Here is a 13,923-nt window from a genome sequence, read left to right on the forward strand (position 1 = left end):
ATGCAGAATAGCTAAACCATCAAGAACTCTGAGATTAGAGATGTGAGTTGTGAACTGCATGGTGAGGAACCTGACTGTGGATGTGTTACTCTTGACCAATATACTGAGCCTTAGCCTAGAATTTCCCAGGTTCATACTAAGAGGAAAGAAAGTATAGGGTAAATTTGAAAGTTTTGTAGTGTATCCTGGAATTGGAGTGACTGGTGGGGACCGGGGGTGGGGGAAACTTACTCTATGGATAGCTCAGATTTATTTATTTAAGCCAGTAATGTAACGTTTTTACATCTCCATTTTGTTTTAGGAGATCTTAAAGATGGGCTCCATTTAACACACTGGTGGTCCTGAAGAAGCAAGAACTGCTGTATTAGGGAAGTTACAATGGAGAACACTGCTGAAGAGACACCCGAGCTGCGGCTACGGTCTTGTGGCTTCCTCTACATCAGACGTGCCCACCAAAGCCACAGCATGCGGTGTTCAGGAGAGGAAAGGCCTGCCAAAGCTTATTAGGCCTACTTTTCTTACATATTCTTCTTGAACTTTGTTACATAATCCCTTTGCTAAAAGGAGGAACGATGACTTTTTATAGTTTCTGTTTGCTCCTCTTTGCATTTACTTGGAATACCTCTGCCTATGGACCTAATCAAAGGGCACAGAAGAAAGGAGACATTATTCTCGGAGGTCTGTTCCCCATTCATTTTGGAGTGGCTGCCAAACACCAGGATTTGAAATCTAGGCCAGAATCTGTTGAGTGCATAAGGTAAGTCCAAGTAAAAATGTGTAACATCCACTCATATCCAAAACTCAGTACCTGTTTTGTTAACCAGAACAAGTCATGGGTTTTTCATGGGTTACGAACTGTAGGTTGTTCGCCTCCCCATTGGCCAGGAGGGTCCCCCTGCCTTACTAGCCTCACCCTCCCTGTGCTCTGGAGAGCTCCGCTGCCTGCTCTCCTGCTGTCGTACAAGCAATATCCTGCGACCCACTTGCATTTTTGGGCCAGTGCTGCTCCTCAATGAGGCGGCCTCCTTTGCTCACTTTGACAGGATGCTCGGGCTTAGCTGCAGAGCCCCTGGTAGGGGGCTGGGGATGGAGCCATGGTGGGGTGTGGTAGAGACGCAGAGGTGGCACGGTGGCATTGGGCTGGAGTGCGGCAGCGTGGTGGCAGCTGGAGGAAAGGAGGTGCAACTGGGGAGAGCTGCCGCAGAGGTCGGGCGGGGTCAGTACTTCCTCGCTTTACTCACCTGGGTTCTTCCTTCAGCAGCAAGCAAGTCCTGGGGGCAGGCAGAATTGTGGTAGCCTGCTATGATTTGGCACAGGTGCCCTACATTCTTCCACTTTCGCATGTGAGCATCTGTAGGGGTGCTCAAGGCAGAACTGGGATTCTGTTGGTACATTGTGCATCTTGCCACTCAATGTTCTCCTTTCCTGAGCTAGCCAGCGTAGCCTTACGGGCAGTGAGGAAGTGCTGGGGGACTTCAGCATCTGCACCAGGACCACCCCTTCACGGCATCCATGGGTCTAGACAGTTGGTATCTGGCTCCACTCAGCAGGGCACGCACCAGACCTAGCTTTCTGTGCTGTGTGGGATGCTGCTGCCCTGCAGGAATTTTCTACAGGACGGATCACTACCTGGTGAAGTTTAGAGTTTCGGACATTGGAGGATCCTGCAGGGCATGGAAACGAATAAAAAAGATCTGCTTCCCCAGCCCTGTCCTACTTCATGTATCTGAATGGATTTCTGATGGCTCTTGAGGATTTTCCTTAGCGAGAGATTCTGGCCAAGCCCTGATTGTCCTCCAGAATGGGGAACTGGCTAAGGTGGCCATTAGCTCTAATATAAGCACTAGCCAGTACAAGAAAACTGCCAGCAATTCTTTGTAATGCCCAAACCTGCAGTGTGTGAACTGTCTTTTCCTTTGCAGTTAAGCACCTGAGGGGGTGGGTGGGTGTGTCTGCGTCCTGCAGCACTCAGCAGCGGCTTTGTCCACCCCTGTGGCCCTGAAAGACACGGGCCCTTGCAGCTGTGACCCTTTCCCCCAGCAGGTAGCCTGCTCCTGGTCTACAACACACTGTCCCATTCCCATTAAGGGCAAAAAGCAAGGGTTCCTCTGCAGGCCTTTTTTCAGTATCTGTATGTTCTGATCCATCTCCAGGAGTTTTCCGTGTGTTCTTTGTTGCTTCCTGTATTGTTTTTCAGTCGTCAGTCCACTAGAGTTTGCTGTGTGTATGTGTTCTGGCGAGTCTCACTGGTGCACATGAGAGGCTAACTGTTTTGTCGGGACTGACAGCTCAGAATTCGAGAATGAGATGTGTGCGAGGGAGGCTGCCTCTTCTGGTGGGACTGACAGCTCAGACTCTGCTAACGAGATGATTGCTGAAATGGACCCAGTTCCAGCTGTAGTCCGAGGCCCTGTGCAACCGCCTGTGCCTACTATGGGGGAGATTAGTGCAGGGGCAGTCGAGGGGACCAATAAACCCATCCATGGGAACAGGGAAGAGCAACAATGTCCTGGGGGGGGGGGGAGATTTTGAGATGGGAAGACTATCGGATGGGGAACTCCCTCCTCCTGGGAGGTTGGACCCAGCTGCCTGTCGTCACAGTCGTAGGGTGGCCCGACTGGGGTCCCTGAGGGGGGCGTGCAGGCATGCCCAGTTCCACAACACTCCTCCCCACAGGACAGATGCAGAAGGATTCATAAGGAAAGCTGTGGGTGAAGAATTCCAGAGTGGGTTCAACATTTCACTTTGTGTATGCTCAGAGAATTGCATGCAAAATAAAGATTTTTGGCAGAGAAGTGCTGGTGAGACTATTACAGCTGGGAGGGAGAAGCACGGCTCTCAACAGAGTTGCATCTTCCTGCACACCTTCTGCTGATAGAGGGCTGCAGTTTCTACTCTGGTGCTACCTGTGAGCAAGGCTTTCACTTGGGGCTGCTTAAGCAAACTGCACCTTTATGTTGTACACATCTACAAGAGGTATATTAAGTGGGTGCCTAAAATGTGGATGTAACAAGACCCAGGTATACAAATATATTCATTGGAAAGCTGTGCTTGGTTACATCTACCTGCCAGTAGTCATTTGGTGGCAAGCTCGAGTCTGCCTTTGCATCAGCAGGATCAGGGTCCGTATGCCTGTGAATAGCGGTCCCTGGGACGTAAGCCGTGAGGGAGACTGTCGCCTTTGTACCTGCCTGGTGCTCGAGGCCAAGGACTGACACTTATGGTGGGGTGGAGCAGAGGGGCTCCCCACCGCACAGGTTCTCCAGGGTGCAGAGGGCAAACCTGGTGAGCTCACCAGTGATGAGCTCCCTGGAGTGGGGCAATCCATGGCCACGAGAACTCCTCTGTTTACTGGCCTTCGGGTATCTCTGGGCTTTCCAGGGCAGGAAGTTCCTGGGCTGCTACCTGACTCTCCAGTTTGGAATTGCCTGTCCGACCCACTAGCCTCCATAGGCTGGGGCAGCGGGTGGGTTCCAGTCTGCAGAGCTGGCAGCTCTGTGAATCCTGGTGTATCTGCAATGCTGTGCTTGTGTACTTAATGTAAGCATTTCGAGGCAGTTGCTGAAAGCAGGGGAATTGAATTAGGTTTATTCATTTCATGGTAGGGCTGTGCAGCTTTTCAAAATTACTTTACAGAGTGATTTTCAAGATAAAAGCGTAATAGTAAAACAACTAAAATGGAAAAATCATGTAATAAAACACATTAGGATCAGTCAGCGAGCAGTTTCTCAAGCAGAATCCCCAACCCCTAGGCAAAAAGGAAATCTTCTATTACCCCTTGAAAAATGTCCAGTAATATAGGGGCATTTATAGAGAAGGGCAGTCAATTGTTGAATTAACTGTTGAGAAGGTCCAGCTGCCAGTGAATGACAGTCTTGTATCACTCCACAGTGAGCCCCTGAGTAAAACATCTTTGGCAGATCTCAAGGCATGACAGAGAGCTAGAGGAAGAAATGTTCCCTGAGATTCTTGGAAGATTTTGCAGATAAAGATGCATGCCTTGAATTGCACGCACGCATGCACACCGCACAACGTATTGGTAGGCAGGGTACTTGTGGAAAAACAGGTACAATATCCCAGTCAAAAGACAAGCAAGTTGCCAGATCATCTTCAAGGATAGAGTGCACTCTGTTTAATCTGGAAATGAGTGAGGCAAGGACGGTGGAAGCTTATGCATTCTAGTAGAAGGCTTACTGGACTAAACAGCTGATGCCAAAAAGGCACTGCAAGCAAAAGCTCCATGTGGGGGATTCCAAAATACTGCTCAAACCAGAAGTTATAAATCTACTTGAAGGAGAGCACAATCCCATCCAGAACAATCATTTCTCCACCCAACAAGTCCACAGAGTCATTGTGTCTGTTTCATCTAATTGAACTTAGGTTTATTCACTCTCATGGAGTCCCATTTAGCAGCCATTTAGGGACGTCGTCCAGGGATCAGGAGGCTGATGACACACCACTGAAGCTCATTTCTGGGTGATCTGACCCAACATTTTTTGTGTAGATATTACAAATCATGGGAGACAAAGCTAAACTCTGAAGAATATTATAGAGCAACTCTTACTGGATTTTGGAGTTGCTTCAGAACTCTGGCTGGCACAACTTTCTTTTGGAATCCATCTTCCATGGAGCCCAACAGTGCCCCCATCCTATTTCAGGGAGGTAGTCCAGAAAAATACTTTGAACATAGCAAAAACCATTGAAAGGTAGAGGAGAATTATTGGAGTCACATAAATTCAGGGATTGTCAAAAAGGACATTAGTCTACACTATGGTTCTTTTCTGTATAATGGCTTTATTTTGGGTTCTCACTACTTTTAAATGAGAAGACTTGTGTCTTTCAAAAACCCAAAAAACACCCTGGATTTTGGCCATGCCCCTTTATTTAATTCAGATTGCACCTTTTTATTATATCTTCCCCATCCCAATGCCAGATGTATTTGTTTTTAATTTCGGTCTTGTTTTGTAGGTATAATTTCCGTGGTTTCCGATGGCTTCAGGCAATGATCTTTGCCATTGAGGAGATTAATAACAGCCCAACGCTTCTTCCCAACATGACCCTCGGATACAGCATTTTTGACACCTGCAACACAGTTTCCAAAGCCTTGGAAGCTACACTGAGCTTTGTGGCCCAAAACAAGATAGACTCCTTGAATCTGGACGAGTTCTGCAATTGTTCAGAGCACATTCCATCCACAATTGCCGTGGTGGGAGCAACCGGCTCTGGGATCTCCACAGCAGTGGCCAATCTTCTGGGTCTCTTCTACATACCTCAGGTACGAACTATTCATGATGCTTCCGAGTGGTTAGAAATGGGTTTGTGCATGTAGAGGGGCACCGACACTAAAGGCCGTTCTGTTTATTAGAGAGCACTATTGCAGTATACAGGTAAAGCACATTTAACACTGGTGGGACACGTGCTAATGAATACAACGCAGCCTTCACTGTATTAGAACAGGGGTCCTCAAACTTTTTCAACAGGGGGCCAGTTGAAAGGTGCCAGTGGGGGGTGTGGGCCGGTGAGGGGGTGGGGTGTGTAGGTGCGTGCAGTGAGGGGGGGGGGGGGGGTGCGCGGGATGAGGCAGCAGCTTGCTTGCGTGGAGATCGTTTTCTCTGAGTGAGTCTAAAAAGATTGTCCAAAACGATCGCTTTCTCCGAACAAGTCCAAAACGATCTCTGCTCAAGCAAGCCAGCGCCCGGCACATGCACGGCGAGGCGCCAGTTTGCTTGCATGGAGATCATTTTCTCTGAGTGAGTCCAAAAAGATAATTTTCTCCGAGCGAGTCCAAAACGATCTCCCCACAAGCAAGCCACTGCCAGCTGTGCACCCGCACGCCCATGCGTTGGCAAGTCTGAAACCTCTGAGGTGGGCTGGATAAATGGGCATGGTGGGCTGGATCCAGCCCACAGGCCATAGTTTGAGGACCTGTGTATTAGAACCATGTTCCTGTATCACAGATGAATGCAGTTGTAGGAAGCGCTGGAGAAGGGACATGTACAGAGAAGCAGCCCTTTCAAGGGGGATGTCTTATCCTTTAGCTGCTGAAAAGTACAAAGGTGCAAACTCATGGTGAGTTAAAAAGAGAGCAGCGAAAAATCACAGCTCCTCCTGCCCCAGCACAAAAATTCATGGAGAAAGAAAAGGATACTTCCCCAAGATGAAACACCATTGATGATAATGTGCGTTACTTCTGAGTAGACATGTTGTTCCTTAGAAGGGAGCATTTATGCTGCAAGTCCGTAGGCAAGTCAAAGAGAGAAGGAAGTGACAGGGGCGGGGAGAGGGGGGCGGGGAGGCGGCGGAAGGCTGATGGGGCGCGTCTCCTTCTCAGAGTTACTGCTGTTTTTGTTGAAGCCTTGCAGGGCACCTCGTCCTGCGGCAGCAGTCTCCACCAGCCCGCAGAGCCGTTATTCCTTCCCCCAGAACGGTTCCACAAGCTTAGCACACATTCGAATATATACCTCAGAAAAATGCAGGACATACGAAAAGTCGCAACAGAGCTTGTCTGAAGAAATCCGGAATATAACGGCAGTAATAGCACAGGGAGGGTGGTTTGGGATGAGCATTACAGGACACACCTGTGGGTCAGGAATTACAACGCTGGTAAAAATGCCTAGCATAGAACCCTTGGAAGAGTAGGTCTACCCTAGAAGGGTAGGCAGGGCACAACTTGATTTCAGAGCGCGCGCGCGCGCGCGCGCGCGCGCGCTCTCTCTCTCTCTCTCTCTCTCTCTCTCTCTCTCTCTCTCTCATTTAACCATTTAATGCTTGGATTTGTGGATTTCAAAATTCTCTCCTAGGTATATCCCTCATTAATAATGACCTGGGTTCAAAATCCCAGTCAGCCCTGAAGCTAACCTTGGGCCATTCACTACCTTTTAACCAAGCCTCCCCTCAGCTTGGTGCGCGCCAGATATTTTGGACTACAATTCTCATTTTAGACATAGCTGAGCAGAGTTACATACTATCACATGTGGAGGGTGCTGGGATTGGGGAAATCTGTTGTAGCCAACCTACTTTACAGGGTTATTGTAAGGATAAAATGGGCAGAGACATAGAGTTTGCTTTGCAATTCTGGGAAGAAAGGCAGGATATACATTTAATTAGTTAAAAAGTAATTAAAATCCTAGTATCTTGGTCACCTCTTTTAAATGTAACATTCATGGTTAAAGCATGTGCTTTGTCACATATGTTCATCATTTTACATCTATACATCATTTATGGTCTGCCCAACCCCTGCCTGTGTTGCCAACTTATACAGGGCTTCTGCAGGGTTCAGCCATGTCCCCAGACCTTTTACATTCAAGTGAGCCACTGGAGGAGAACATGGAAGATCTGAAAGATTTCTGCCATCAGCTGATAACATGCAGCTTTATCTCCCCTCTCTTTCATAATTCACCAACTGTTGATTGGAAGTAATAACGAGCCAGTGGGATATGGGTGAACAAACCAAAATTTAATCCAAATAGGACAGAAGTACTCTGGGCAGGCCTGTAGGTTAGGGATTGAGATTCCTCTTTTGGATGAGGAAGCGCTTTCCATGAAAAATCAGTCTCAGGTGTTGCTGAAAATGGCATTTCATCTAGACCAGGGATATAAAGTGGGCAGTACCGCCCTCCTGTGGACAGTGAAAAGATCCAATGGGGTGGTGAGGAAAAAGGGGGCAACAGGAGGGCATTAGGAGATTATAGGTAGTTCTCAGGTTATGAACAGTCCATACTTACAAACACAGGGACTGCCATAAACCCTATATGAATATATCTGTAAAAAGCTGTGGATATCTCTAGGGAACTACACGATGCATTTGGTAATGCATCATCAGTGGCTGTGTAGTTCCCTAGAGATATCTAGTTAGAGAGATTCATGGCTTTTCTCTAGAGGTAGCCATGACTATCTCTAGAGAATCTCTGTCTCTAGAGCTACATGACTACAAACTATAATTGAGGCCTTCTTCAAGAAAGCAACTCCAGTGGTAAACCACTCCCCCAAGCAGCACAATCAGACTCTGACTCTTCAGCACTGGGTCCACCTCCGTCATCACCAGTTAATGTTACCTCAAGAATGTTCTAAACTCTTTGAATAACTTTCTTTCTTTCTTTCTTTCTTTCTTTCTTTCTTTCTTTCTTTCTTTCTTTCAATACTGTATACTTACACACATACCCATATACATACAGATTCTCTCTCTCGCTCTCTCTCACTTCAGTACCTGTAGTTGCTTTATTATTTCTGTATTATTATCATTATGGGAATGCTACATTGTGTTTAAGAGGTTTTAGTGAATATGAAGTGTTTCTTAAGTGTTTTATATTCATAGAAAGGTAAAATATATACATATACTAAGACAAACATTTGGCTTACTCATGTGATCCAACTTACATACAACTTCGACTTAAGGACATTCTTAGTCCCTTGGTTATGGATGAGTTCCATTCCTACCTGTATAGATCACTACAAAAGAAGCAAAAAGAACAAAAAGGCAAACAGCAGCCTGCCTTCCCCCTCACCCACAGCCCTGCAAGCAGCGTGCCCCTCCTGATGCCCTGGGGAGAATGGGGGTGAGGGACCGGGGGCATGGGGGGCATAGAGAGGGGGAGAGAGAGAGAGAGAGGGAGAGAGAGAGGCCAGTCAAGCAAGGAGTGTTGATTAATTCACTGAAGGTAAGACAACCCTGGCATCTCACATACAGAGAGAGACATGGGGGCAGTAGGGTTGTCACCCAAGAGGAAAGGGGGTGGCAGCCCAAAAAGGTTTGGGTACCACTGACCTGGAGTCTCAGGTGGCTGCGATGACCAAGTGCTTTGTGCAATTCAAGCTGGTGTGTGAGATGAGCCTGCTTCTGGAAAAGACAATTTATGGCTGCCTCCGAGAAGCATCTGCCAGGGTTTTAACTGAGGTGAGTTTTGGAGCAGATGGCTCCTTGTCGTAGAAACTTCACTGGGTCCTGGTTCATTTCTGGTCCAAGGTGCTGGCCAGCCACCATCTGAGGCACAGCAGGTAGAGCAAGGGAAGGGCCATGCTCTGTGGCAGCACCCGGAATGTGGAACTCATTGCCACAAGAGATGCAGGAAACCCTCGAATGATCTTCTGTTGCCTTTTTGTCTGTGTGGGCCTCTGGCCTTGCCAGTTTAATTTTTCTTCATCTCTCCCTAGCATTTCAGTCTTTTCAGTGTTGTCTGTGATGGTTTTGTTTTATTATGATTTTACTGTATATTTTCCTTTATATGTTGTATAACAAACACCACGCCAGATCAGACCAAAGGTCCATCTAGTCCAGCACTCTGTACACACAGTGGCAAACCAGCTGCCCACAGGATCCCTCAAGCAGGATGGGGGCAAAGTTTCCACCTGCCCAGGCTCTGCGGCAACTGGTGCTGCCAGGCCACCTCTTTTAAAGGAGTTGTAGCCACTAACAGATTAAGATTATAATTATTTTAATTTATTGTTGTAAGCCGCCCCGAGGCTTCGGCGAATGGGGCGGCATAAAAATGTTTTAATAAATAAATAAATAAACAGCCTTCTCGCTCATGAATCTGTTCAATCGCCTTTTAAAGTGATCCAAGTTGGTGGTCATGACCACTTCCCCTGGCAGCACATTTCATGGTTTAACTATAGCTTGTGTGAGGGTGAAGAGATACACCCTCTCCTTAGTACTTAGATTCTCAGGGTTCCCTGGACAGAACCCACTGCCCCAACTTTTCCATCCATTCCTGCACTTCTGAGTGATCAAGAAAATAGAAAAGTTAAGGGCACCCCTTTGTACTGGCACCGGAAGTTTGAAAGCTAGTTTTTAGAGGGAAGGCACCCCAATTTTTTCACAAGGACATAAGCAATAATGAATGCAAACCCAGTTGCAAGCAGTCCATCCAAGGTATCCCAGTGGTACTTTTTAATTTCTCTTTCCTTATTTTATTTTATTTAAGGCTTTTATTGACCGTGCATCTACTGGCATCTCGGGACGGATTTGTATTCTTTCTTCCAAAAATGGTTTAACATCTTCAAAATACCACTCTAATGGAGTGGTATTCAATGGAGCTCTGACTTTGACATCTGTTGAAATACATACTCGTTTATTTTGGATTTCTGCTAGCTTGCAAAACTAATGTGGCCCTTGGGACACCTGAATTCCCCTCCTCCCCACACAAAAATAGTGATGGCTATTGGCCATGCTGCTTAAGGTTGGTGGGAACTAGTGTCCAAAATATCTGGAGGCCATCAGCTGGGGAAAACTGTCTTAAAGCAACAGTGTTACTGATGTTAGATCTATAAAGAGCAATGAAACAAAAACAAACAGAATTGCTTGCTTTTCAATTTTTTGTATCTTTTCCATTTTCATTTGAAAAAAATCTCCCCAAAAAGCCTCTGCCCAGAAAAGTTTACATTCCTAAAGATATCACTGATTTTAAGGTAACTGAGATTAGGCAAAATGTGTCCGCTGCCTCCCAGAAAAATATAAAATAATGGAGAAAAAATAGCCCTAATGGATAGAGAACCTGAACAGAAGCACTTAGTGCTGCAAGATTTTGTTGCAGATCTTGGTTGTGTGTGTGTTTCCCTAAAGTTATTTCATAATTTCATTTAAACCATCATAGTATGTTGGACCATGGGTGGTTAAGATGCTCCAGCCTCTCTGGGGATCAGTACGTGGTGAGGATGCTCCTAAATCCGGTGTAACGCCGCTGCCTGCACAAGCCAAGCTGGCCCGACATCAGTGTGAGACGCCCCCTGCAGCCACTGCCACTGCACTGCCCAGGGGCGCCCCCATTCTGCATCGCTTTGTCTACTCTGGTGTTTTAGGGGTAGGGCCTGGCCACAGGCCATCCCATCCTGAATTTTGTGCCTTTCCGCATTGTTATCCTGCCTTTCTTCTAAAGAGCTCTTGGACTGTACTCTGCACCCTCTGTCAGGCATCGGAGCTTCATGCTGATGGAGCAGAGTGTGTTTGTGGAGGGGGGGTTGCATAAATGGGGTGCATTTAAGGAGAAGTACTTTGGCCAGCTTTGGGTGCTGCATTTGGAAAGGATACTGTCCAGTGGAGTGCAGTCGGACAGGTGAGGGATCTGGAAACCAGCTCCTGTGAAAAGCACCGGAGAGAGCAGCGGGGTCCCCTTGCACAAGGAAGACTTCGTGTGCATACATCACCCCCTTTCTCTCATTAGTTGAATGCACGGTGGATAGAAGTGTGACAGCTGCTGTCAGCAGGCAGGGCAGCCCCTCACCCATGTTTAGTAGCTGAGGGGACCCGTTTGGATTGGAACCACTGCGCAGGGAGAAGGGTGAACCCTCACCACTCTAGCACTTTGCTTACCCACTAACAAGCTTCCAGTGCTCTGATCCTGCTGCCTGATTTACATTTGTCTTAAGAGAACAGTTGATAAAGGGGATTTCTTGACTCACATCTCATTCTTTAAACCCAACTGGTACTCTGAGCCCAAGTTTTAACTGCTTACTGCATATTCCTGTTTTGTTTCCCCTTTCCTAAGGTGACAAAGGATATAGCAGGGCCCCTATATCTTTAAGAGCGTCGTAGAGAAGGGAATTCCAGCTAGTGAGCTATGTTGTGTAGGAGGCAGGAAGCCTCATCTGGTGAATTTCCCTCTTCTGCACAACTAATAAAGGTACAGCAATCTGTCCTTCCTTGCATCTTGTCTCCATGTCTTCTTTACAAACATTAAAGGACAGAGGACCTTTAGGTCAGGATGCAGCCTAGTTGTAGGCCCACACACCATGCCATCTGTTTCTCTCATCTTCTAAAAGTAATTATAATTTGCCCTCTCAGTGTCCTACTTCTTGATTGTTGCACATGCTCCACACCTCTGACATCTGCTCTCCTTTATTTGTCTGTCCGGCCTCACATGCTTTTCACAGAAGCACCACTATAACTGCTGTTACAACTGATAAGGTATTGGTTTCATCGCTTGCTATTTCTGCCAAGAGTGAAAGGAGAGAAGAACTTGGTTATATTTTATGAAAGCAGGAGAGAAGAAATGTGGTGTTTCTATCCTTACTTCCATTATCTCACACTTCCAACTCAGTCTCAGGGCACTGCTTTGGCAGGTGGTGAGCTGCCCTTTGCTAGAAATGTTGAGGCCGGCACTGGATCTGTAGTGCTGTCAGTCCACTTGGCTTTGCACATCACGCATGGAGCGAGGGGGTGGGCCAGAGAACCTCTAAGGCTTCTTCAAGCTCTGTGATTGCAGAGGAAAGCAAAAGATAATAACATCGGACTTCAAAAAGATCGTGTTTAATGATTTATTTCCTTCATATCGGAGGAGAATTACAAGATGGGTAAGAGCAAAGAAACTATTGCAGAATTGTTTTTGCTGGCGTTTCCTTAACACTGCATTACTGCTTGTTCACTCTCCCCTCTCACAGGTTAGTTATGCTTCATCTAGCCGGCTCCTGAGCAACAGGAATGAGTATAAATCTTTCCTGCGTACCATACCTAACGATGAGCACCAGGCCACCGCCATGGCTGACATAGTTGAGTACTTCCGCTGGAATTGGGTGGGGACCATTGCGGCAGATGACAATTATGGGCGACCAGGAATTGAAAAGTTCAGGGAAGAGACAGAGGAGAGAAACATCTGCATTGACTTCAGTGAGCTCATCGCCCAGTACTTGCCGGAGGACCAGATCCAACAGGTGGTGAAAGTCATCCAGAATTCCACCGCTAAGGTGATTGTTGTCTTCTCCAGTGGCCCAGACCTGGAACCCCTCATCAAAGAGATAGTGACGCGGAACATCACTGGACGGATTTGGCTGGCGAGTGAAGCATGGGCCAGCTCTTCACTGATAGCTATGCCCCAGTTCTTTCATGTCATGGGTGGAACCATTGGATTTGCTTTGAAGGCAGGACAAATCCATGGCTTTCGACGCTTTCTGCAGAAGGTGCATCCTAAGAAGTCGGCTAACAATGGATTTATCAAAGAGTTTTGGGAGGAGACTTTTAACTGTTACCTGCCAGATAATAACAAGAATTACCCAGGCTCTACTTCTTTCCAGAAAGGCCATGAAGAAGTCACAAGAGCTGGCAATGGCACCACTGCCTTCCGTCCCCCATGTACTGGGGAGGAAAACATCACCAGTGTGGAAACTCCCTACATGGATTATACCCACCTGCGGATATCTTACAATGTGTACCTGGCAGTATACTCAATTGCTCATGCTTTGCAGGATATATACACTTGTACTCCTGGGAAAGGGCTGTTTGCAAATGGATCCTGTGCAGATATCAAGAAGGTCGAGGCATGGCAGGTAATTTCTTTTTGTTTTCTGCTGAAGCACATGTCTGTGTGATGATTTTGCCCAACAGAGTGCAAGCAAATTGAACAGGATTGCTTGATGATGAAACACACATGATCTTCAGTGCTTTTAACAAGCGTATATCTAGGGCAAGAATGGGTGAACGTTCCCCACTAGATTAAGAAGCTCACACCATATAGACCATCTTGCAGCCTCCAGGTTGGATCTCATGGATCATATTGGTATGGAAGAAGGATTTTCCCTTGGCTAAAACAAAGGGAGCCAAATCCTTTAGTTCTCATTTTAAGTCAGTTCTTCGAAGTAATTTCCAATCCAGGATAAAAGCTGAGAGCAGAAAGCCTACTTTCTCTATTTCTGGCTGAGGGGCTGAGGCTTGTGAGAGAAGGTGGGCTTCTCCAGCCTCTGCAGGACCTTTCTGGGCCAGGCGGGAACCCTCGGTGGGCCAGAGTGGGCCCACTGGCCAAAGGTTCCCCATCCTTGCCCATTTCATATAAAAACTGCTGTGCTGAATGTGATGTATGAGCATGCAGCTCTCTCTGAAGGCCAAACTAGATGTGACATGGGATGTTCCTGATGAGGTCTCCCATATTGTGTGTGTGTGTGTGTGTGTGTGTGTGTGTGTGTGTGTGTGTGTGGTGGAGAGAGTCCCTTCCTCCATAT

At 47.0% G+C, this 13,923-nt stretch overlaps 1 protein-coding gene across 1 annotated transcript in view; it reads left to right on the plus strand.

Moving 5' to 3' along the window:
• The first annotated feature begins 572 nt into the window (after nucleotides 1-572).
• The window catches only part of CASR (calcium sensing receptor), a 42,759-nt gene continuing 29,408 nt past the window's right edge, over nucleotides 573-13,923 (plus strand). Inside the window, exons 1-3 of the mRNA XM_044449695.1 lie at nucleotides 573-757; nucleotides 4,969-5,275; nucleotides 12,373-13,254. Of these exons, the coding sequence (XP_044305630.1) occupies nucleotides 573-757; nucleotides 4,969-5,275; nucleotides 12,373-13,254 (1,374 nt within the window). The remainder of the gene's footprint in view (nucleotides 758-4,968; nucleotides 5,276-12,372; nucleotides 13,255-13,923) is intronic.

This window comes from Varanus komodoensis, unplaced genomic scaffold, assembly GCF_004798865.1.
Source record: "Varanus komodoensis strain SLA01 unplaced genomic scaffold, ASM479886v1 scaffold60, whole genome shotgun sequence".
NCBI classification, from domain to species: domain Eukaryota; kingdom Metazoa; phylum Chordata; class Lepidosauria; order Squamata; family Varanidae; genus Varanus; species Varanus komodoensis.